This window comes from Chelonia mydas, chromosome 10 (assembly GCF_015237465.2).
Source record: "Chelonia mydas isolate rCheMyd1 chromosome 10, rCheMyd1.pri.v2, whole genome shotgun sequence".
Lineage (NCBI taxonomy): Eukaryota > Metazoa > Chordata > Testudines > Cheloniidae > Chelonia > Chelonia mydas.
In genome coordinates this window covers 75691673-75717113 of record NC_051250.2, presented here as the reverse complement: position 1 = coordinate 75717113, position 25441 = coordinate 75691673, and the positions used below count along the sequence as shown (strand labels likewise).

Genomic DNA, 25441 nt, shown 5'->3' with positions numbered 1-25441 from the left:
TGCCTCCTGCCAGCTGCAAAAATGCTTTGCTTACTGTTTCAAGCTGGCAAATAGACCTTCCCACTCAGCATCCCCTATACTCATTCCAAGCCCCAACCCATCTGTGCAGGTAGCTTCACCTCAAGGGGGCTCCCCGCAGCCTCACTCCCTGGCGCCACCTGGTGCCAGTTCCCCCTCCCTGCGCACAAACCACGTGTACCCCTCCTCCCCTTACAACCTAGCTATTTACTCCAGTGTTTTAAGCGGGGTGCCCAATGGGAGAGCAGGAGGTGTAGCTCCCGGAGGCTGAGCTCCAATCACCACCTGGGACAGCAAAGGGGAGGCGGGGCCGGACTTTCACCACGTTGGGTTTGTCCGCAGCGCTAATTAATTTTTCCAAAGGCTGGGAGGGCTCCACTCCAGCCCGGGAGCTTGCTGCCGCCGCCACCAGCCCTTCGCCGCCTCCTCTTCTGCACTGCACAGACCAGTCGCTGGGGCCCCTCCGCTGCAATAAAATGTTTGACGGCTCCCTCCTGCCTCTCTTATTTCCTTTCCTGCTGCTCTGGGGACTGGACACCGCCACAGGTAGCGCTTTTCTCTCCCCCTCCCGTCCCCCTTTCCTGACCCCGGCATCCCCTTCTCCCCTTGGCTCTGACAGCCACGGTGGCCCGGGACCGCGTGCGGGCCCCCTGCTGCGTTCGCCCTGGCAGGAGCACGGGGCGTGCAAAGGTTGAGCGTTGCAGGCAGGGTGGGCGGCGTGCCTGTGCAGCCCCCGGGGCTTGCCCCCCAGAGCGGCTGCCTGGCCGCGATCGCCGTTGGCAGGGGACGTCGCTCCAGGCTTTGGCAGTTGCTTTTCCTGGTCCGGCTGCGGTAACGTTTCATGGGGAAAGCGGCCGCCTGTCCCTGGTTCTGGCGTTCAACTTGCTCCGCTTCCCCTTCTCCCCGCGGGCTTTTATGGGGGCTGGTGAAATGCGATGCTTGCGGCTGCGTTAGAGAGACGTGTATTGCAATGAGACAAGTAGCGGGTTTAGCCTTCTTGCTTGGTTTTCCCTCTCCTCCTTCCCGGCACGCTTGGGCCTTGGAGAGACCGAAACGAACCCCCTTTCCTCCTCCTCTCGGCCCCACCGGCGGCGGAGACGTTCCAGGGCAGGAGGACTCGAGGCTGCAGCCCGAGGGCTGCGCGCAGGGACCCGGCTGCGTGGAGCAGGGCGCAGCAGGGGCGGGGGGGGGGGCTTGGTGCTTTAGGGGGAGCCCAGCGGAGGTTCCCGACTCCCCTAGGTCGCCCATGGGGCGGAGGCGCTAACGTGAGTGGCCCGTGAGCGCCTGGTGCTCGTGGGTGGGCAGCAGGGCTGAGGGCGGGACTGGCACCCCGGGGCGCTCTGGCTGCGGCGTGGGGGGTGCAGGGCTCCCGAGGGACGGGGTGACTAGCCGGGTCGCAGCGGGGATGGGGAGGGGAGTTTGCTGGGCGACCCCAAGGCGAGCCGCACTGCCCCCCCGCCGCCCCCGGGTATCCTAGCTGGGGTGTGGGGGGGGGGGGCTTAGCACCAGCCCCCGGGGCGCGAGTGACCCGGCCCCTCTGCTTCTCCCCCGCAGCCGGCGGCGCGGAGCTGGAAGTGGCCATCCCGCAGCGAGTGGCGCTGGAGAAGATCCACCTGCTGCAGCCGGCCGGGGCCGGGGCCGGGAGCAGCCCGCGGCGCCGGCGCTCGCCGCCCGAGGAGGAGGCCGTGCTGCTCCGCCTGCCGGCCTCCGGCCGGGAGCTCTACCTGCACCTCCGGCGGGACCTGCACTTCCTGGCGCGGGGCTTCGCGGTGGAGGAGCCGGGAGAGGCCCGGGCCCGCCGCCGGCCCCCGGCCGAGCAGCTCTGCTTCTACACGGGACACGTGCTGAACCGCAGCGACTCCTTCGCCGCCGTCAGCACCTGCGCCGGGCTGGTACTGCGCTTCCCGGGGGGCTGGCTCTAGGGACCCCCCCTGCACCCCCTCCGGCCTGGGGGGTCCCTGTCTGGGGAGGGGCTGGCTCTAGGAACCCCCCTGCACCCGGTCCAGCCTGGGGGATCCCTGTCGGGGGTGGGGCTGGCTCTAGGGACCCCCTGCACCCCGAACAGCCTGGGGGATCCCTGTCGGGGGTGGGGCTGGCTCTAGGGACCCCCCTGCACCCCGAACAGCCTGGGGGATCCCTGTCGGGGGAGGGGCTGGCTCTAGGGACCCCCCTGCACCCCGAACAGCCTGGGGGATCCCTGTTGGGGGAGGGGCTGGCTCTAGGGACCCCCCTGCACCCGGTCCAGCCTGGGGGATCCCTGTCGGGGGTGGGGCTGGCTCTAGGGACCCCTCTCCACCCCATCCAGTTTGGGGGATCCCTGTCAGGGGAGGAGGCTGGCTCTAGGGACCTGTCTCCATCTTGTCCAGCCTGGGGGATCCCTGTGAGGATGGGGCTGGCTCTAGGGACCCCTCTCTACCCTGTCCAGCCTGGGGGATCCCTGTTGGGGGGCGGGGCGGCTGGCTCTAGGGATCCCTCTCCACACTGTCCCGTCCCACTTAATTAATCCCTTTGTTTAAATGTCTTCATGCTGATGGAGGATTTCTGTCGTCTGACGATGCGATGGGTGGCAGCATCCCCCTGCTCTGCTCACTGCTCCCCCTCGCTCAGGTGCTCTGCTTGGATGGGAACACAGAGGTCAAAACCTGCCCTCAGGGAGGGAAGCGGCTCAGCAGCCAGATCTTGTCTTACTGACTTCCCAGCCGCCTTGCTCCAGTCAGGGTGGACTGAAAAGCCTCTGACGCTTCTGCCCTTTAGGACGTGTAGAAGTCGTTTGTGACAGGCTGCACTCTGCAGTAGTAGCCTTGATAAATCTCAGTACCGGACCGTCCTGTACTGCCCATCTCAGCAGCTAGTTACTTCTCCCCCAGCTGCTGACTGTCACCTGCCGTGTGGTATGTGATTGGCAGCTCATCTGGCCAGAACAAGGCTCAGTTGATTAATCTCTGTTCCTGCCACCTGACTTGCTGTGTGGTCTTGATCAAATGGCTGTATAAGAGCCGAGCATCATGAGCTGGAACTTGAGTCTATTTATTTCATCATCTTGTGGTTGCACTTACCCCTTGCAATGTTTACTCAAAAGAGTACAACATGAGTCTGGATTCTTTATTAGGCTCCTTATCTCCTCCCATTTCCTCCCATCAGCTCTTTCCCGACCAGTGCACATGCATATCTGCTTTTCTGCCCTGGAACGGCAATTTAGAGATTCCCGATAGCTTTGTCAGCGACAGAATAGCCCATGGAATAAACTGCTTAATGACATGAAGATGCTTTTTGCACATTGGGTGGCAGAATTTCTCCACCTAAGGATTAAGGGTTGTAGTTGGGTTTGTAATACAATGGGAGAGCATTGTGCTGCCGGTGAAACATGAGTTAGAAGCTGGTGTGGGGCCTCCTTTCAAAGAGAGGTGCATTGATAATCTTGGGGTGGGATGGCTACTTGTGCTGTTTAACTAGACCGTGCAATCCGTGGAATACAGTTGGCATTGCAGCTTAGCCATTCCCTTGCCCTTCAAGCAGTAAAAGGAATTCTTGTTAAGGATGGCTCTCCCGTTTCTTGATCTTTTGCCTTGGTCATTAGAGGTTTGAGTACTCGGGTGTTTGGGACATTTTATTGTTTTTTCATTAGTGTTGTTAACTTTGATTCCTGAAAAGAATAGGAACATTTACTGGGAGCCTTTGCTTATTGTTTCAAGTACGGATCTATTGGCAAACGGTTAATCTAAAGTGACTTGGAAGTAAGAATCTACTCTGCACATGGATTAAGCAGGGTTTGATGCTTTCCTTTGGAACCATATGAGGGCGCTGTGCCTCAGGTAAAAGACAGCATCCAAGATATTGAATATTAGCATATTTATGATTGACACTGTAAACTGAGACGTATACCACCAAAAGCTTCTTGATGTTTAAAACCGATATCTCTGGTTCTAGCTTTTCACGGACAGCTCTGAACGTTTGCCACGAAGCACGCTTTGTTAATCCCATTCATGAAGTGCGGGGCTTTTAAAGATACCTATTCTAGCATAGCTAAAAGGTACAACAGGCAGAGAAAAGAACTTTTTTGAAAGGGGAGTGTAGTTGTAGGCACAGTATTAATTGCCTGAGATCTGGGAGTGAGTGAGGGGGAGAGAAGAAAATTGGCATTATTCCCAGTGGAAAAGTTGGGGCAGGGGTGGTGGGGGGTGGAACTAGACTAGTTAATCTTTGTTCTCTACTCTGCAAATATGAGTCCTGATATTTCTAGGGCAGGTCTGAATTCTAAACAAGCGTCAGAATGATTCATTGGAGCTGCCTGACATTCGGTTCAGAAAACAAGTAGGTTCGATGGAGGACAGTGACATGGACACCAGCAGTCAAAACTGCTACTTGTTTACGTGGGTAAATTCAGGGGAGTTGCACATGCTTAAGCCACCTGTGCGTTTGTTGCTGGGAATGGTGGAGGCAAATCTATTGCGAGACAAAGTACATCAGCATCCTGGGATTATTCCTCCTCTCTTGGGTAAGGCCATGACGTTACTTTTCACCTAGTTAGCTTAGTAACAGCCCTGTGAAGTAATGAGGCAGTGACCACGGAGCAGGACACGAAAGCTGTCGTTTATGTAGAGGTTGCATCAATTAAACTTAAACTGGTTTTAAAACTGATTCAGTTAAATTCACGCAAAGCCCTGTGGAGACATTTTTATTTTAGCTTGAGTGATTTATTTCAGTTGGTTAATCAATTTAAGCTAACTTGATATAAACCAGGTTTGCATCTATTTAAGAGTACTCGTGTGTCTTTTGCATTGTTTAACTAAACCAAATTTTAAATTGTACCTCTAGTTAAACTGGTGCAGCCTTGTGTGTAGACAGTCCTTAAGGGCACTGAGAGGATGTGTGACTTGACTTGCTCAAGGTCATACAGGAAGTCCATGGTTATGCCATGTATAGAACCCAGGTGTTCTGATTCCCAGTCTTGGTTTTTAACCACAAGACCATCATGTGGTACGTCCCTCGGTCCGCTCTGCTTCCCGCAGCCCCCATTGGCCTGGAGCGGCAAACCACAGCCAGTGGGAGCCGCGATCGGCCGAACCTGCGGACGCGGCAGGTAAACAAACTGGCCAGGCCCGCCAGGGGCTTTCCCTGAGCAAGCGGTGTCCCAAGTTTGGGAAACACTGCAGTAGGTTGTTAATTTCAAACTGCCACCTAGACCTTGTCTGCAATAGAAAACGAGGAACTCATATTTTCCAGCAGTGCAGCTCTATGGATGACAGAAGTGGTGGAGGTTATAATGTAGATGAAACAGACCTGCTGTGTGCAGGGTTAGATAATCTGGTGGTAAAATCCCTGGCAGCTGATGTACACTGTTGCTCCCAGGGTTGCTGGTGCTTATACAGCCATGGGAGATTTCCTGAACATTGCTAGCGTAGGCCCAGTTGATAGGGCTTGTAGACGCTCAAGACGCCTTAAAAATAGCTTGAGCCTAGAATGGTTGTAACACGGTGTCATTGCCTAATGATGGTGCCAGTTGTGTTGTGACCATGTCCAGTAACCGTGCTACAAATTACGCGTCAGGTGAGTATAGCACGATTGGGACAAGCAGAGTACTAACAAAAATACAATCCCGTTTGCGCTGGGAGGAAAACTGAGCAAGAGCTGGATTCTGCGGTCACTTCTCGGAGGGCTATTGCTAGCAGTTTCCCTACCTAAGTTAGTTTTGGTTTGTTTATTTAAACCCTGCTGGTGCTGACAGTGTTGTTAATCCTTACGTGGGCCGTGGAACAGTTTCTGACTACAGGTTGTACCTGGGTTAGGGGAGGGTGCTAACCTGTGTTACAACCGAATCCGGCTGTAAAGAATGGGTCACCTAAGGTTCTGTCTGCACAGTAAAAAGCCCCATTTGGAGACTGTGCTTCCAACCTGGTAGCCCCTCTTCTCTTCCCATTCACCATTCTGACTTGCAGCGTACGCGGGACACACCTGTTGGTTTAGCCGTGTTCCTGAAATGTGCTAGGCTCTTGGACTTTGCAGGGCTGTACAACAGCTAGGGAGCATAGTTAAATACACCCTTTGGTCCCTAGTGCACTGCAGGACCAAACTGGTTTTTAGCTGTGTTGGGGAGACGGCAGTTTTTACGGCACAGACAGGCTAAGTTCTTGGCACTGTGGTCTAACCAGAGCTAGTGTGGTACTTAACATGGGGGTTTATTCCTCAGTAAAAAGGGTTGACTCATTTGCACAGGCAAGACCATGTGTTATAACAACACGAGTGGGGGACTGTTGAGTTTTTAAACATGTGCTCGGTAAATTTTGTAGGGTCCCACCTGGTAGCAGCCGGCGTCAGAGACAAGATAGTGGAATGGGGGACTGCTGGTCTCCTTTAGTGTGGAAATTGCAATGTTTGCTGCAGGCATCTGAGAGCTCTATTTATGCATTGATACTATGTGTAACATCACAGATCCAGTTAATCTGTTCTTATTCTGGACTGATCCCAACCCTCTAGCAGAATTTGGCAGAGCAGTGCTTGACAGCTGCCTTCCATTGTGTTTTTGTTACTCTCATGGTTGAAGCCATAGTATAGAATGGATAAAGCTTTTTAAATGCCAAGCTTTGCATATGTTAAGTGCCACACTGTCTTCCCTGAGTGCTAGCAGGCTTATCAGCTGTACAGACCCCCTTACCCCCACCCCCCAAGTAAAAGAAAAGGTGAACCCTGTCTGCAGGTGACTTTCAGTCATTCATTTGCCTTGTGGTGTCCAGCATGGTGGTATGTCTCCATTTGGAATTGGGAGTTTTCAAAGATTGTATTTTAAGTATTAATTCCTTCCCTTCTGGTTCCTGCCAGAGTCTCTGTGAACGGCTAGAATGAGACACTATTCATTCCACATTTGATTAGTATGTTTGTACTTCAGTGACAACATGCAAAGTATGCAGGGCAATGGTGAAGGTGGTTTTGGTTATGTGCGGCTTGAATTGTTGACAGTGTTTAAGTGATTGCACTTAGAGATGAACTGAGGATGTCATTTCTGTGGATTAGGTTTAGACTGACTTTTGGATCTCTCGTTTGACGTGGTGTCTGTTCTGGTTTAGAACCCACCCTGAAACCAGAAATCACTGGGGCAGGTTTGGATCCAGAGACTTGTCTGAATTACCCTTTGCGTGGCCCATTCCAAAATTTGGAGGCTGAGGGTTTGGATTCAGACTATCACTAGTTTAAATACACGTATTCCTGAAGCTAAGATGTAAGTGAAAGATTCAGTGTTTCCCTCTACCAGCATCATTTATCTTAATTTCCACACCGTATTTCCAGCCCCTTTGAGCTCAAGCAAGACTTTGTGCAGCGTGTTTTGAGCGGAGTAGATCAGTGGAAGCAGATTACCTATAGTACAAAAGCTGTCAAATAAAAACCATGAGGTCCCCATTGTACGATGAAGCAAAGTGATGGAGGTTAAAAGCTGGGAAACCGTCAAGGTTTTCCAGCATTGTCCTCCATATTCAGCAGAGAGAAGAGGACTTCTTTTCTTTCCAGCTCTACACACAAAAGGGGAAGAACAGCAGAGCAACGAGGCCATTCCATCTAAGCTTTGGAGCATTTTGCATGGGCCATTCTTCTTTAGATGGATGTGGACAAGCTTTGGCAAGTATGCACAAAAGGAGACGATAAAGTTTTCGGCTGGACACAGTTGAAAATGTGACCCAATCAGGTGAGCATTGTTCTGGAAATTTGAGTAGCGAGCTAAGGGGCCCTGCCCTTCGAGGGGCTAAACGTGCTCCGGTACTGTTGAATTCAAGATGAAGTAGTCAAGCTATAGTAGATAAGTTGCGAGAAAGTCTGTGCTGTTAGAGAAATGGAAGGGAATTTTTCTTCCCCAGCTTGCGTGGGAGGCGCTGCACGGGTGGAAATAATAAAACCAAATGCTGCTTGCTATAGCGTGATGGTCAGGACTTCTGAGCACCAGATGAAAGGAAGACAGTGCACCCATAAGTTAGCTGCAGTAGGTAGGAATATCGACCATGTCTATTGTTAGTCCTCCTCCCACCTCAATGACTTCCTCTTTATTGGCAGACAGGAAGTTGCAGGAGTAACTAAATGCCTTGGAAAGGCCATCAAGCCTGGGTGATGGTAGGGAGCGTTTGGTCTATTCAGCTGCTGGCTCTGGGGAGCCCAATCCAGAGGTTCGACACTAAAAGTACCCCAGCTGATCTCTTCTGGGGTGACAGTGGGATTGTAGGGGAAGGGGTGATCTCTAGGAAAGACACAAAGAAGGCCCCAAACAGGTGGGTTGAGGCCTGGTTGTGCAATGTGGAGTGACTGGAGAACTCGTGAAATTAAAACATTTCAGAGTCACAGCGGAGCAATTGGGAAGGGAGTCTGTCAGACTGTTTAAACCTGTGTGCAGGTCCCCGTGTAATTAATCTCCAATGCCTACTGAGCACTTGGGGCAAGGACGCCTCTGTTAAAGATTCAGCACCCCCCGCCCCTCCAGTTAAGAAAAAAGAGTTCCCACTACACATTTCTGAGACCCTCCTGCAAAAGGTTTGCAAGGTTGGGCTCATCAATTGTAAAAATCACCCTCTGAGAAATCCTCCCACAAAACAAGATGTCAGGTGGAACATTCCTAATTTTTCCAAAGGAAAAGAAAGCAAACTTCCTTTATTCAGGATGAATGATTAAAAAAAAAAAAGACATAAGCACAATTTAAAAAATCCTCTGCAGGCCACTTTTAAATGTATATTTTGTTACTTTTCTATGGGTGGTGTTAAGGGATACTCTGGTATTGAAAATGGTGGTACAAACAATGTGAATGCTGGATTGTATTAGCATGTGGTATGGACCAGAACCAAAAGCAGTGCACTTCTGGAAGTTTGGATTTCCATCTCTAATTAGCACCATTACGCTTTGGCTACTCTAGTATGCGCTGAAAAATCATCCACCCTTTCCTTACCTCTGATACTGTTCCATCAGTAATAGCTAGGGTCCTAACAAATTCATGGGCCGTTTTGGTCAATTTCACGGTCATAGGATTTAAAAAATTGTAAATTTCATACCGCTGGGCTGCTGCTGGCGGCGGCGCTGCCTTCGGAGCTGGGCAGCTGGAGAGCGGCGGCTGCTGGCTGGGAGCCCAGGTCTGAGGGCAGAGCTGCTGCCAGCCGCAGCGCAGAAGTGAGGAGCGCGTGGTACGGTGTGGCCACCCTTCCTTCCGTGCTGCTGCCTGCAGAGCTGGGCCCTCCTTCAGCAGCCGCCGCTCTCTGGCCATCCGGCTCTGAAGGCAGCGCAGAAGTAAGGATGGCAATATCGCAGCCCCCCTAAAATAACCTTGCGGCTCCCCTGTAACTCCCTTTTGGGTCAGGACCCCCAATCTGAGAAATGCTGGTCTCCCCCGTGAAATCTATGTAGTATAGGGCAAAAGCACACAGAAGACCAGATTTCACGGTGGGAGACCAGATTTCACAGTCCGTGATGTGTTGTTCATGACCGCGAATTCGGTAGGACCCTAGCAATAGCCAAAGATGGGAGCACGGCGGTAGCCAGGGCCTGGGGCAAGTCTGGACGACACAACGGTAGAAATGCTGGAGAATGGTCTTCGCTGAATGCCAGTGCTAGGTCGGCCCGCGCAGTTCATCGGTGGCAGTGTAATGGTGTGAGCTCTCCTCCAAGAGCGTAGTGTAGATAAGGGCTTAGGGCTTGTCTACACTTACAATGCTGCAGCGGTGTAGCTATGCTACCGTAGTGCTTCAGTGTGGCCACTACCTGTGCCGACGGGAGGGGTTCGCCCACTGGCGTAGTTAACGATCCACCTCCCCTAGAAGGGGTAGTTAGGTCAACGGATGAATTCTTCCAGCACCCCAGCGCTCTCTACACAGCAACTCAGGTCCGTTTAACTACACTGCTCGGGGGTGGATTTTTTACACCCCTGACTGCCGTAGTTAAACCGATCAACTTTTGTAGCGTGGACCCGGCCTTATGGCAAACAAGATACTGCGTAGACACCAGGAGGGTGATGAGCTACTGGTAGCAGAAGAGTAGATTAGTGTTAGCAGATGTTTCCTTGCATGAGTGATCGATGTGTATATGAGCCTCTGGGAAGCGGAGGCTGTGTTTGAACTCCTCATTGATCACATAAAGAAATAAGGAAGGGGATGTTTTCTGCTGGTGAGACATCTTGAGTTGATCAGAGATTGAAAGTTGGATAGAAGGCAAAGGAGGGAACCATTTATTGTTCCTGGGGTGTGGTGTGGCTGGGGGAAGGGTAGACGGCTTTTTATTTTGTTATTTGAATTGACTTGCAGTTCACTTGCATGCCTTGTGAGGGTGAAACTATTCCAGCCTTGCTACTAACTGCACTGAGTGGTTCTGTCAGTTGTAATGTCCTGTCACACTAATTGTAAAATCCAAGTTAGATTCATACCTCTGATGACAGTGAATTTCTAGAGCTTCTGTGGAACAGCAAATAAGCCCCCACACTGAATTTTTCTGTTCGGATAACTCTCTTGTCTCAGGTTTTTGAAGGCAGTTGGCTGATGGCTTCTTGCCTTCCAGCATACCCAAGCTCTGCTGTTATTTGATGTAATGACGTTGCTTGTCATATGCTATTGCTTACATATTTTCTTTGAGAACAGCAGCATAAAGACCACGGGAAGTATCCAAGATTGTGATCTCTTCCTCCCCCTCCCTCCCCCAATGTAAATTGACAGATACGAAACTTTATTTAATTGGAACGATTGAAGAGAATTCCACAGCCAGAGACTTGGGAAAACCAGCCCCAGCAGTGATGTTGCATTGTTAGTAACTCCAGAAACCAGCCCCCATTCCATGCCTGAGCTAGTTAGGGGTAGATTGTGCTAAGGGAAATTTAGTACAGCCTTGCTCTGATGCTGATGTCTCGTTTGAAGACTGGTGCAGTCAGTGGATTTGGAAGCATCAATCTGAACAACAGTATTTGTTGCAAAAAAACAAATTAATGAACTGAGTCAGTCAATAGTCAAGGCACTAGGTCATTATGTCCCTGAGTGAACCAGAAAGCCTTCAGCACTCCGTACCAGCAAATTTGGGGGAAATGGTAAATCTCTTTAGATGTATTTGATGGGCCCAATCCTGCAAACTTTCCATGCCTCAAACTCCAGTTAATAAGCTTGTAGGATTAGATCCTAGATTCCTTCTTAACTGGTGCCAGGGTAGAGACGTGTAGCTCTTTTCCTCCATAACTGAGAGGAAGGAGTTTTTGCAATTCCAAAGCAAATGTGAAACATAAGGACTTGCCAGTGGTTTAAATTATTTTTGCACTTGATGCCAGAACGTTGGGCTAATGTTAGGTGGTGATGAAACTGACTTCTTCTTACATATTTTTGGCCCCAGAGAAAATGGCTGGCATAGTTTCAGGAGCTCTGGTGTGGTTTTTAGTACCACAGCACCAGATTTACAGCCCTTCTCCTATATAATTAAAACCTATATTTAAAAAAAATAAAAGGGGTGGGGGTTGGGGCTGCCTCCCAGCAGGAAGGTTGGAATAAGGAATGCATGTAGTGAAGAGCGTCCTAGGGGAAGCTAGAGTTATTGCTTTCTTCAAAATGACCCTGGCAAAGCCCACTTTGTTATTAAAGATAAGAAGCCTGACTCTTCCGAAACTCCAGTGTGGAGCAAGTTACGTGAAACTATTAGGTGTTCTGTAGGACCCACAAATCACCGTAATTCTTGCACATAAATAGCACCTTCCATTTGGGAATCTCTCTATTTGTAGTGTGCATAGATGAACTTCCCCTCGGAGCCCTCCTGTGAGGTAGGGAAGTCATTGCTATCCATGTGTAAGGATTGAGAAGGACTGACCTGGGGCACCAAGGGGTTTTAAAGCCCAAGCTTTCGAAAGTGGCCTCTGATTTTTGGGAGGACTCCATGTTGGGTGCTCAGTTCTCTCCAATTCCTAGACGTTCTGTAGAAATGAGAGAGTTAGCAGCATCTAGCAGAAAATCCTTCCATGGGGATCCGGGGGCCAGACTCTGTCAATGGGATGGCCCAGGTGTAAGTGAGCACAGGATCTGGTGCTGTGTGTGGAAACACAGAATGTACGGTATGTATGTAATGTACATTTTAAATCACGTTAGTGCAGTCAGCGGTTGAATGTCCTGCACGAGCACGTATGTGCAGATCCCTTCTTTGGATGCTTGCCTGACTGGCATAGAACACATTGAAAAACCCATCTAGTCTCGCTTTCCCTATCCCGTGGCTGTTACATGTGTGCCCTGCAGAGAGAGGTGAACGAACGCCGGCTGAGCCCTTTTAAAGCTAACGTGCACCACAGGCCAATCTAGCATGCGCTGAATTTATAGGAGCCTTCCAGTTGACTCCAATAGAAGTTGGATCAGACCCTTAGTTGTGTAGCATACTTTCAAGGGATCATATCCGGTAAAAAGTCCTATTTTTAAAACTGTTTGTTTATTTTATAGTAATCAAAATAATTGATGAATCAGTGCAATGAAAAAAGTCGGTATGTATGATCACAAAACCAGATTGTCAGCACACCCCTTTTCTCCCCTGGGTTAGTAATCTCCAGCGGGGTGAGTAAAAATGGAGAGCGTTTTAAAAGATTTCGGCTTGGGTGAGATCCTCACCCTACTCGGTCCCCTCTGTGCCAGTTAAAGGGCTAGCATGGCTTAAAGGGGCTCCAGAAAGTACTGGATCTGGCTGGCAGAGGAGTCCCCTGATGCAGGAAGTGTGGAAGACAGACTTGGAGCACCCCCTCGCAAACCCAGCATAAGAGTCTGGGCTGGTGGCAGGGCTACTGCAAAGACTTGGGGCTGTGCCGTGGCCCTGAGGGCAGCCTGGGGAGTCTGCTCTTATTCAGACAGACCCCAGGGCTGTCTGTGTTACTCCAAGAGCAGCAGAGAAGCTCATAATTGGGAGGACACAAAAGTGATTTAAGCCACCCTAATCTCTCCTTCCCTAGGCTGTCAGTTCTGCGTCGCACCTCGCAGAATCGCAGCAGGTAGAATCTCACCCGTCTTCTACTTCTGGTGTTTGTTGACTTGGTTGCAGTTTGTTCAGCTGGGGCAATGAGAGTAGCCGAGTAAGGCTACTGTTTACGGGCATTTTTTGCTGGCCTGGCTCTTGTGAGCTAGCAAAGACCGTTCACTAACCATATTGGCGACTGGGTCAATCCCATTAAAAGAACTGGTTTCACTGAAATCATCAAAATAATCGTTTTGATTATTGTTCACAAAATGTAAACTTTGGGGCACAGCCTGCCTGAGAATGCCGCACCCCTTTGGAATTGTGTGCTCTGGTGTGGGACCGGTGTGTAGCTTGGTTGTCTGTCGGGCTGCACCAGCCCATTTCTGGTAGAATTTTCAGAAGGACACAGAGCTGAGTATTATGGAAAGAAGACCTAAATATTGGGTTTCTTCAGCTTTCATGACAAGTCATGCCTGGCGCTTTTCCTCCATTGATCTCAAAGCACTTTACGAAGGAGTTCAGTATCATTAGCCCCATTTTAAGGATGAGAAAACTGAGCACAGAGAAGCGAGGTGAGTTACCCAAGGTCATGCAGTAGTCCAGTAGCAGACCAGGGAATAGAAGCCAGGTCTTTTGAGTCCCCGTCCAGTGCTCTGTCCACTAGGGAACACTGCAGATAGGCAAGGCCATGTTCTGTGAAGAGGAATGTAGGAACTAACTTGTCTGCTGCAATGGACGTCACCTTAACCTTGTGTTCTGGAAATGAAACAAAGAGGATCAAAGACATATAAAACGTTAGCATGTAGATAGTGGTGATCAGATTTCATAAGTAGGGAAATCCACTCTAATGTCATGCATGAGAGATGCAGCTCTTTCCGTTTATAGGAGTGGGTGTGGGGGGTTCATTCTGAGTAACAGTAAATGTACAAACTTAGTGTTTCAGATAAAGTCCAGCAAAGAAAAGCCAATGGGAGTTTATTACTGGCATCTTCAGAGTTGTTAAAAAAAAAAGATCCCCTGACCATCTGGATGTGTGTCTGACGCATATTCAGCTTTACCCAAACCGTAAGAGGCCTCATCTCTTCCATTATCATCCACCAAATCTTTTCCCTTTCCCCAGCTCTGGCCTCCTGACTCATCCAACACTTGTGCCCTTTCCAGCGCACTTGGCTCTTTGGCTGATCCACTAGCCTGTACTTGGTGGCTTCCATTTCGACCGCCCCCCCCTTACGGTTCTCTATCTTCTTAACCTCCAGTAGCGTCCCCCCCGCCATTCCTCGCCCAGCTATTGCTGGTACTCCACGAAACACTAGACCAGTTTGCTAGGTGAGAATCTGGCCCTGTATTTATACTTTGGGGACTCAGTTGGTTTTCTAGCTTTTCTGAACCAGTTTGTGCATCCCACCTCTTCTTGTCAGAGACTCCTCTAGCTCCATAGTTTAATATATCCGAATATTAAGAAGTTTTTTTCCCGATGTTCATAAAGTGTTTTTATAAAAATTTTAGGAAAATGCATATGTGTGCTCCCACAGCTTCCAAAGGAACAGATTCTTCAGTCTGACCTTTGTGTTAGCTGCTAAATACTTTGAGGCAGGGACCATCTCTTTGTTATGTATGTACAGCACCTAGCACAATGGAGCTTCTAGATGCTTCAGTAATACAAATAATTAATACTCTTACCTTCCACTTAAACACACAAACAATGGGTGGAATCTATGGGCTGCCTCATGCTGATGAGACTAGATGATTGTCTTGGTCCCTTCTGGCCTTAAAATGTATGTATACTCACAAATGAGCTTGAAAATGCATTGCTGTGAAGCGATCTGGTGGGAATAAGAAAAACGCTGAGCACAAAGAGATCTGGGAAATACAAATAGTTAACATGCCAAAGGAACTAATAATTTTTCCCCTATGTGGACAGGTTGGCTATATCCAGATTGGAACAGAACAGCTGCTAATCCAACCTGTCAATATCTCGGAGACCTCGTTCAGTGGAAGAGAGCATTTCATCAGGCACAAACGATCCCCAAAATCCAGCTATCCTGCTAAATCCCGGGTCCCTGACCAGCCCTGCAAAGTCATATCAGGTGAGTTTGAGAAAAGGCACAAGAGATCAACTGCGTGAATGCATTACGGTCATGACTGTTGTTCTGTCAAAGATCTGTGTTCACCGGTGCTCCAGCTCTGAATTTTAGGACAGTAAGAGGTAGTGATGAATGACATGTGGTGATGGATCATTCGGGCAGAGAGTGTTTAAAAGTCAATTATGCGAATACAAATATAAATAGACCCATATGCTGGGTATCCTTTAAATAGTTTAAAAAATAAATATGGTCTGAACCTTTGCTTAAATGGGTTTCTTTGAGTTACACTGTAATGAGAGGCTATGAAGAGTGATTATAACAGGCTAGAGAATTAGGACCCCTGGTTTCTATGCCTGTCTCCCAGCATTCTGACCTTGGACAAATCTCTTAACCTCATTGTGTCTGAGCCTCCTCCTCTCTAAGCTGGTTAGAATAATACTTGCCCGTGTCACGAATGTGGATGCTTGTGAAGTGCTGTGAGAACCTGATTGAAGGCACTGTACAATGTTCCACTTTTAACGGGCTGATCTTACAGCATTTTAAGTCAATGGGAGTTTTGTCAATTGATGTCGATGGGAACAGGATCAGGCCCTGCCTGAGAAAACACTCTCATTTACACGCCTAGCTTTGTCATTTATTTATGAATGCCGAAGATTCAAAGGTGCCTCTTGCAGAGAGTGATCCCAGGGAATTGTTTGTAGGAAGGAAGAGGTGTATTCCATCCCGGATGGTGCCGTTAGAATTTGAAATGCATAATCGGACTATCTGGTAGGGGGCAGAGATGGGCAGAATTAATTTTTGGTAAAAATTGTACGAGATCTAAAAATATTCAGTTTGTCCTTCACGCATTTCATCTGTCTGAATTCAGACTGTTGGAACAGCCAACCGTTAATATAAACAGTGATGCAAGTCATGCAGCCAGATGAGCAGACTTATTTCTCATTGAATTTGTAAATGCTTATGTGAATCTGAAATTGCCAAGGGTAGTGTGAACCCAGATTTCACACCTGAAATCTGGCTTGGCTTTGGTTCCTGACACTTGATTTTTCAGCGTGACCTTCTCAGCAAATTTTGGCTTATCTGTTTTGGGAGTAAAGATCTTTTAAAATGGCTGCTCACAAAAACTGGTTTCCTTTTGATCACTTAAGATAAATGAAATGACCTATTCAGATGTCCCACTTTCCTGGAGGTGAGCCTCAGGGAGCTTCCTGTCTCTCTCTAGCCCTGTGAACCCAGGCTGGAGCTCCGAGTGCATGTGATGGACTCCTCCTTTGCAGCAGCCTCCTTAGCAAACAATTTTCAATGCCTCTGTATTTGTATCTTTGGAGTCAGTTTGGTGTGTGTGCATGTGTCTATATCTTCTGTGGGGTTTATAGGCTTTAACTGGAGGATAGTGTCTGAACCAGAACCCCAATCCGACCCCCTGGGGATGATGGTTATTTGAAATCAGCCCTAGATCTGGCTCTTGTGAATGGAGCATATCTCTCTAAGGTGCTGAACCCGACTCCTAGTGCCCCTTAACTAGTTGGGGTTTGGATTCTGAACCCAAATTGTGTTCCTCATTCCTATCTCTGGAATCCCCATATACATGGATGACTGAGGGAGGAGAGGGTCTGCTGAAATCACTGGGTGTTCGGGAAGTTGGGAATTGCCAGTCTTTGATGATAACAGAGTGGGATAATGTTAGAACTATTTTTTTTATTAAACAAAAAGAAGGACCGAAGAGGATGTAATTTATATAAGCAACAAACCCCAGGTTCTCCACTGGGATAAGAGAGAGCAAGAATCTCATGTAATCAGTGGCACTTGTGTTCTTAGTTAACATTTCTCTGCCTATTGATGTTCCCCCCGCCCACTCTCTTTCCTCATACCCCTTTTTCACCTCTTCAATCACCCCAGAGGAATAAAAGCCAAAAGCTTGGGTAAGTGTATCCACTTGGAGAGTTTTGTGCCTATGAGCCCCTGCAAATCTTCTCAGCCTTTCAGTATGTAGCAGCTGTACTGAAAACATTGAACAAATGCAGCTGTTCCCACTGCCCGTCTTCACCTCCCCGCCCCCCAGTTCTATTTTTTGTTGGATGTTAATAAGAAAACAGCTGGTGATATTAAAATACCCTCAGAGATTCCAAGAAGATGTATGAATGTTTAGTGACCATGTCCTGGCTTCTCCCATTTTTAAGACCCAGGGCCAGATCTTCAGCGAGTGTAAACTGATGTAGCATTGACTTCAGTGGAGCTCTGTCCGTTTACACTAGCTGGGGATCTGTCCTAGAAGGCTGAACACACAGATTTCTTGCATACTCTGCCAAGCCCGGTCTCGTTTCATGAGCGGCACTATGCACTATGTTCCTACATGTTTTGTTCCCCTTACCTCTTCCCCTGCTCCCCATCATTCCTGATCCCCACTTCTTGTACTGGGTGAACTCTGTGCTGGGTGGAGCAGTGGCAGACAACTGCTCGTGCTGTGTGCACTCTTTTACGCTATGTTGCTGTGGGGCAGTCAGGGAAGCAGTAGACGTGGGAGTTGAGGGGCTCAGGAGTAGGGTTGATCAGGTACTCTGGGCAGAGTAGAGAAGAGCAGGAGCTGGAGCTGCTATGGGACATTCAGGGAGGTGGCAGCCATGGAGGTCACCGATACTGAAACCAGCAGGCTGTAGGAAAGGCAGTTGCGGTTAGACTTGGGGAGCTGGAGGGATTGTAGTGAGGTGGACAGAGGGCCTCAGAAAGTTTGCATATCCTCTTGTTAAAGGATGCCGCGTTTGGGGATTTAACCTTTGGACGTTAGCTCATTAATTTGGATTGTCTGGTCAGTACTGGTTGCTGATTGTTGACAGAACGCGGTTTCAAGCAGAGACCCTGTTTTCTCTCGTGTGTTGTATAGAGCTGAGCTCTTACCTCGCCAGCGGCGGTTGTTGTGATGGGTTCAGACCCCAAAGCCCTGGCTCCAAACCCCCTGAACTGTGGGGAGAGCAAGAGCTGGATCGGAATTTGGCAGCTTGGGATCATCCCTAGTGAGGCTGACATGTCTCATGCCAGAGGTTGCCCTTGCACGTGCAACATTTTGGACCTCTCAGGCTTTCCAGAAAAGATTTGACAGCTACGTGCTGTAGTTACTGCATCTCTCTTACTTACAGCAAATGCAATATTTACTAACACCGTATAAAATATGATCATCCATAGTTTAAACTGTGCTTGTCAGGAAAACAGCCTGCACATTACAACTCATTAGTCAGCTACACCTTCATTCTTCTAGTCCACTGAGACGCAGTGGGCTGCCACTGCAAAATTAAAGCCAGTTCTGCATGGTGCAGTGCTCGCTTCACTCATTTGCTCCATTGGAGTCCAGGGAGCGCAGAACTTTGCAATACTGGGCTCCTTGTTTATTTACAGCCTTTTGACGGTGATCAATACCATCGTATCTGAGCACCTTGCAGACCTCTGCGAATCTACCCTCACAACGTTCCGGTGAGGTAGGTCAGTGTCAACCCCATGAGGGAGATTAAGAGCCTGATCCAAACCTGTTGAAGTTGATGGAAAGTCTCCCATTGACTTAATGGGCTTCGGATCTGATCCTAGGTGACCTGCCCCAGGTCACACAGGGAGTCTGTGACAGCTGGGAACAGCCCCAACCTCTTGAATCCCAGTCCTGGACGTTGACCACAAGACTGTCCTTCCGCTCTGGCAAGGTTCATCTTGTGTTCCACATTACGGGACTGAGTTTGCAAACCTGCCAGATGGACATGCAGCTCAAATGTACAATGTAGGAATCTTCTACTGGTTCAAGCAGCCACTGCCACAAGTTGAATGTCAGAAAATAAAGGAATTGCTCATGGGCCTTTCTGCTAAAAAGCAAACTCCTGAATGTTTTTCATTGTTGCAGGAAAGAAATGTAAGTCATGGTTGTTAATAGGCTTAGCACACTAATGACCTAATTGACTTCTGTCTGGTTTGGATTAACTTTTGTGCACAAGGAGTTTAGAAACAGAAAAAAAAAAATAATCCTCTCTGCCACACCGAGGTCCGTTCCTAGTGAAATGGCATGGAAAGGATATGCGAGCGGCTTGCTTCCAAGCTTTCTCATGGGAATAAAAGACCTCATTACTAAGAACTGGAACTAAGGAACTGTCCAGATTTCCATTAGGGACCCCAGTTTGCTTGTAACTTGGCTGTCAAATATCACACAGGCTGACATTTGGCATGCACGGTCAGAGACTGCAAGTGTTTAAGAAATATGTTTAGACACTATACATTTTATATATACTCACATAGTGTGGAACTATATATTGTGTATACATACCAACACTCACGCCTGTGTAAATATGAATTAAAGGGTTTATTGTTTTTAAGCTCTGGGAGTGCCATGTTTTTGAATATTTACCAATTCTTAGTTGTTTTTTGTGTGTTCTTAGAACTTATCAAAGCTGCTCTTTTTTTTAGTTTTTCCTTCCGAACCTTTGTAACTCGGTGGACAGTAAAGTGAACTAGCGCCACTTGGATTATTATTTTTGGGGGGGGGGGTAAAAAAATAAGTAAAGCTTCAGATGATAAGGTTTTAAATAGTACTGATTTTACCTCTCAACGTTTCAAAAGGGTAAAGCGGGATGGGTCCTGCTCCCAGGGAATGGGAGGTCTTGGGGGAGGGGGGGGTCTGGTGCTGCCCCCCAGGAGGGAGGCCTGAGGCGGAATGGCAGAATGAAATTGCTCTATGCTCACCCCATAGCGGCGGCTCCTGTCTCCTGGGGCTGGCTGGGCTTGTCTCCTGGAGCCAGGCTTTGCTACCTGGCACGGGGTCACATTGTAATGCCATTGAGGTTTGGCCCGGCTCCCCACACCCCATGCTGGAGGGTCGGCTGGGCTAAATTTGAGTGAGCGGCACTGCAGCCTGGGGCACATATTCAAGCACCACTCCCTCAAATTTGGCCCAGCTGCCCTTCTGTTAGTGGGGGTTAGGGCCAAACCTGAGCAGTGCTGTGACCTTGCGCACCAGGGGCAAGGTTGCAACACCTGGAGCAGGGAGCCGAGCCCAGCCAGCCCTGTGGGACAGGAGCCGCTTCAACTGGGACAGGCGGTTTCGGGGGTCAGAGCAGGACAGTCCCACGAAACCCGGGACTGTTAGGAGGTATGAATGACTGATCATACACGTGGGTCCACAGGACTGTAGCCAGTGCAAGTAGATGCCAGTGGAAGGATTCCCACTGGCTGCAATGGGCCTGTAATGTGTTAATGTACTCACCTGTAAAGACACGTGAGCTGGTGGAATGGCTCCTGGGGGACGGGGAGTGCGTATAAGAAGAAAGCAAAATAAATTAATGTAGAAGAAAGGGAAAGCAAAAATGCCCTATCTGGGGGTTCACCTGTGTGGAACCCAACCTTCCCAAAGGCACTGTCCTTTGCCTCCCAAACAGCAAATGCGTCATCCTTTGCCTGAGGATCTGTGCAAGGGGCAGAAGGAAACTGAGCTGGACTGCTCCCTGGGGACTTTGTAAGGGTTGTCATTGAACATCTGTAAAATGTCACCTTTAGTCCAGCTGGTGTCAGTGACGCTCCCACAGGCTACACTGCACAGCTGACCAATGTTCCTCTTCTGAGAGGCACCGGGAGCCAAATTACTCCTGGAATAACACGTGGAGGGGACAATGGCCAGTCTGAATACTGGCCCATGTTGATGCTGCATTGGCAGTATGCATGTGCCCTGTGTTCTTAACATGGCTTGTCTAGAGCATCTAGTACATAGATAGGAAAGCGTGCACATGGGCATCTATTTACTCATGCATTCCTGTGTCATCCACCATACTCCCTATGCCCAAAGTGTTGGGCTAATCATGGCCCCCAAGATTTATGCATGGAACACCTCATCCTGAACAGGAGTGGGGGCTTAGTGACGCCCCCAGCAGCATCTCCATTCCCCACCCACCCCAGACCCCATGCAGGACTATGTAGTGGACAAGGAATGGGCATCGTGCAAGCCAGGGAGAGGAAGGGGTAGGGCTAGGGGGGACCAATAATCCCCCTTCACCAGCCCTGTGATGCTCACGGTGGAAAGGTAATATATTCTCGGGCTTTATTTTCCATGGCCTTTTCTCTATGGGACTTCCCCTTTAGAAGTGGGTCCACTGGAGCTATGCTCCCAATGACAAGGGTCAGAGGTGCTGCAGAGTGCCGTGGGCTCCCACTGATTCCCTTTCTCCCCTAGGATCCATTGGGTTGGTGGGCAGCTCTTCGATCCATCTTCCTCTGAGATGATAAGGGAACAGTCTACAAGATGGAATCTTGTGCAGGTTCCCCCTCCTTTTGCCGCTGGCTCTCCTGGCTTTTCCTATGCTGGGGAGTAATTTGGCCCTCTATGTAGAAAGTTAATCTAATGTTGTACACTGCAGATAGAAACATCTTCTTACCCTGGGCCTAATTGTATAGGGGTTAGATGCAGAATTCATGTATGGAGCAAAACCTTGTTATAATGCCCTGATCTATGCTGTCATTGCTACACCAGGGTGGGGGGCATCCTCTAGTGGGCGGCACCAGATGGTTGAGCCATTTTCTTAACAGCTTGCTTATTAATGTTAATAATTTGGGGCTTATAACTGCTAGTGTGATACAATCAGGTTCTGGGCCCTGTTTTGGTAGGCACGATAATAATGAAAAGATGGTTTCTGCGCTAAAGAGCTTACGTCTATGGCAACGGTGGATACAGCCTCCAAACCGGAAAACCGCAGCACAGCAGAGAGATGGTTCTGATGGATGCAATATGTCGTGATCTCAGCTGCCTAGCCCGTAACCCGTCTGTTCTGTCATTGTTTGCCTTTCCCTAAAGTTCCGGTTTGTGGCCTTCGGCATGGGAAAGCCAGTCGGCTTAAGCAGTGACTGTCCTGTTGAAATACAGGACAAAAGTGCAATAACATTTCTGCCTGCCTCTTTCAACACCCCCAAATGTAGCTACCCAGTGGTGTCACCTGATCAAAATTAGCCTTTGCATCAAATTTTCAAAAGCACCGAAGTCCCGTTTTCAAAAGTGACACAGACACTCGGGTGCCTATGGCTTGTCTATACGGTGAGTTACAGTGTAGCAAGCCAGCAATTCTACAGTGTGCTCTGTAGTAACCGTCCCTCGTGGATAGTGCTACAATACAGTGAAAGTCCCGAAGTATGGCTTCGCGTACTACTAGACCTCACTGTGTAGACAAGTCCTTAGACTCCTTGAAAAATCGGTTGTATTTAGGAGCCTACGTGCCACATTTCTGCAGGATTTTGCTTCTTCAGCTCTTGGAGCTTTTGAAAAAGTTACCCTTTCATATCAGCCATTAGGTATTGTATGAAGTCTTTGTGAACCCTCAAATGGCAATATAAAAATTAGGCTTGTGCTAGACGTTATTTTAATATTTATTTATAGTCTCATTACAGTTATTAGAGAGGGGGCCACAAACATAACACATTACATATAATGAGCCAGATCCTAAGCTGGTGGAAATAGGCCTATTCCATTAACTTCAGTAGCACTACACCGATTTAGACTAGCTGAAACCCTGGCTCAATGTATTTGGCATATTTCATATGCCATCAACAATCCAGTGCATGGGAAAGGATTTTCTCAGGGTTTCTTGGAGGGACGGGAAAAATCCATGTTAAAAAGATAGAATCTAACCACATTACGAAAGCAAAGCAGTCTCTCTTAACCAGCTCATAAAATGTTCTGTTTCTTCAGGAAATGTAAAGTTCCCTGATAACTTTTCCAAAGGTCTCTGGTGATGTATTAAGGTCTCTCTAAGTCGAAGGGACTTGATATAAAATACAGCCCAGGAGCATGAAAGAGAGCAGATTGTCTTTGGATGAAAGGTTATTATTTAATGCTTCCGACACAGACCCCATAAATTACTCCTAAATGCAAGTCTGTCTTAAAACTCATTGTTCAGCTTAAATGAACCACAGATTTCATGTAATGCCCACAAATGTGCTGCATGGAGAGCAGCAAATAGAGGAAAAACAAAGAAAATCAACATATTTTTATTCACAAAATAACAATGGGGTTTCTTCCCACTTTCAGTTTTTTGCAGTCCAATTGAACAGCGGTGGTAATAGTTTAAATAGGTGCTAGTCTTCAGGTATCAAATGTGTGGAACGTCGTCCTCAAACAGGTATACGTTAGTCACATGATGAATTTCCCCATCTTTAATCAGTGTCTCTTAGCTGTGTTTTCTCTGCAAGTTTGACTTGGTCTGAAATAGCAGTTGTTATGGCCAAAAAACCAAGTGCACTAAAAATAGAGAGATGTAATGCAACCTGTGTTAGCCCATATTAGGAAGCCTCTGCTGAAATATTAAAAAGAAGATTTCAACGCTAAGTAGTGCTGAAGGTTTAATTTAATTAAATGTTTGCAGGCATTAAAAGCATTTACATTAGCGCTAACCAGATCCTGCAAACCTGGTGAATAGCTCTAGTGAGTTCTTCAGGGCCCTAGCTTTCTGAATAGCAATTCTGGAGCTGAACTAACATCAAGTCAGAGACCCCTTCTTGTTGGTAAATACTGGTCTTAGGACCATTCCACCACTGGTTTGAGAGTGTTTCTTTTCCATTAGCTGTGGTGTAGGTGACTACAGTGCTGATCCATGTTGTGTGAAACTCCGAGCACAAGTACAGCAGTTATAATGCAGAGCAGGGAGCGGCCCTGCGTTCTTGTCCCTCACTGGACAAGTGCAAAAGAGAAGCAAACAGATGACATCCAAATATAAGCACTGTGTAGATTCTTTCCCACCTGCTGGGGATCTGGTCAAAGCAGAGCTCTTCTACAACCTTGTTCTGCTCCTAGTAAAAGTCACCGTGAGATTCGTTTGTAGCTTAACAAAATTTAAACGGGCAGGTGCTAATGAGCTAAAAAGTTGGGTGACATAGTCCTTTATTTCAGGATCCTCCTGTTCCTCCTGTTGTCCCTCTGAAGAGGAAGGCAGTCAGGTGGATTGTAGGAAGCTACTAGATATTGCTTAGCATTTTAGTTGAAGGAAGATTCTGTTAATCTCTACATCACCATAACAAAAGCATCGCACCTAGGGAATAGAGCCAGGGACTGGGAATCAGGATTCTCCTGGATTCTAGTCCCAGCTAGGCCATTGACTCATGATCTTCAGCAGATCACTTGGACTAATCTTGGACACCTCTATTTTGGAGTGGCCAACACTAGAACACCTCTGAGGTGATTTTTTTCCCCCCTCCTCCCCAGAGGATCTTAACAGCTGCAGCTTTCTTTGTTGTTTGGTGTTATAGGTGCTGGGCCCCCTCGATGTCTAATATTGGGCATTGTAAAACAGGCACTCGGAATCAAAGGCCATTTTGAAAATTTGGAGCGTAATCTCTCTCTTTGAGGCCCAATTTCCGTATTTGTAAAATGGGGCTAATAATACTGAGCTGGCAGGGGCGTTGTGAAGCTTAAATTGGCTCTGGAAAGTGGCTTCATAAATTGGCAGCTTCTTTCTCAGCAGATCTGCTGCCTGTGTAATCCTACATATCTGCTTACATTAGGGATTAAAAATAACTATTACGCTAGTGCTCCAGAGCCAGCACAGTTATGGGGATTCACTTCGGGCTTGTGCAGAAGAGGTGTTATGTTTCACGTGCAGGGCTTTCAGTTATATCGCTGTAGCTCCAGGGGAGGTAGCAGGGTGGCAGAGTTGCAGTCAAGGGGACCAGACTCTGCCCTCAGTTATAGATGTGTAGCCCTCTTCTGGCGCTCTCAGCCCCAGCAGGAGTGATAACAGGTCAGCTGTAAGAGCTCAGGCTGAGTTTGTCGGGCTGACATTTGCAAAAAGGCTCTTCGTAAACTAAGCACGTTTGCTGAAGACTCACTAAGACAAAATAAACCTGGAACCCCATGATGTCATTTTTGTGGTAGTTTTTCATGGCATGTTAATATTGGTTAAGCACTTTGAGATCCTTTGCTCTAAAGGCCTGTGCAAGTATATTGTTTGTTTGTTTTTTATTATTGAACTAAATTCTTCACGTGTCAGATGTCTAGGTTTGATGTTTCATAGGCTGTACGCTCCCAGCGGATTGAACTTTGGTTTTTTTTGTGTTCTGCTAGCTCCCAAAAGGCTCCAGCCAAGATTGTCTCTTACTGCATGTCTGTGCAGTGACCAGCGCCACCTCTGCCCCCAAACAATTTACAATCCAGTTAGATAGCACAGACGACGAGTGGGAGGGGAAACCGAGGCACAGAGACGCGAAGTGACTTCCCCCAGGTCACTCAGCAGGCCAGTGGCAGAGCCAGGAATAGTTGTCCACTAGACTATGCTGCTGCTCCGTATTAATTTTAATACGTCTCCCCTGACTGTGGGATGTGTTTCTTGTTGGATCGAGACCTCCAAAGAAAACCCTGGTGGTATAGGAAGAAGGGGTGATGGTAATTCAGGCTTTGGCAGCCTTTCCTCCAAGCCTCT

At 48.3% G+C, this 25441-nt stretch overlaps 1 protein-coding gene across 2 annotated transcripts in view; it reads left to right on the top strand.

The window, feature by feature from the left end:
* Positions 1 to 318: 318 nt before the first annotated feature.
* The window catches only part of ADAMTS17 (ADAM metallopeptidase with thrombospondin type 1 motif 17), a 252091-nt gene continuing 226968 nt past the window's right edge, over positions 319 to 25441 (top strand). Inside the window, exons 1-3 of one of the 2 annotated variants that reach the window (XM_037911106.2) lie at positions 319 to 564; positions 1573 to 1910; positions 14858 to 15023. In XM_037911106.2, the coding sequence (XP_037767034.1) occupies positions 495 to 564; positions 1573 to 1910; positions 14858 to 15023 (574 nt within the window). In that variant the 5' untranslated portion in view covers positions 319 to 494. The remainder of the gene's footprint in view (positions 565 to 1572; positions 1911 to 14857; positions 15024 to 25441) is intronic. The other variant, XM_037911107.2, reaches the window with a different exon arrangement.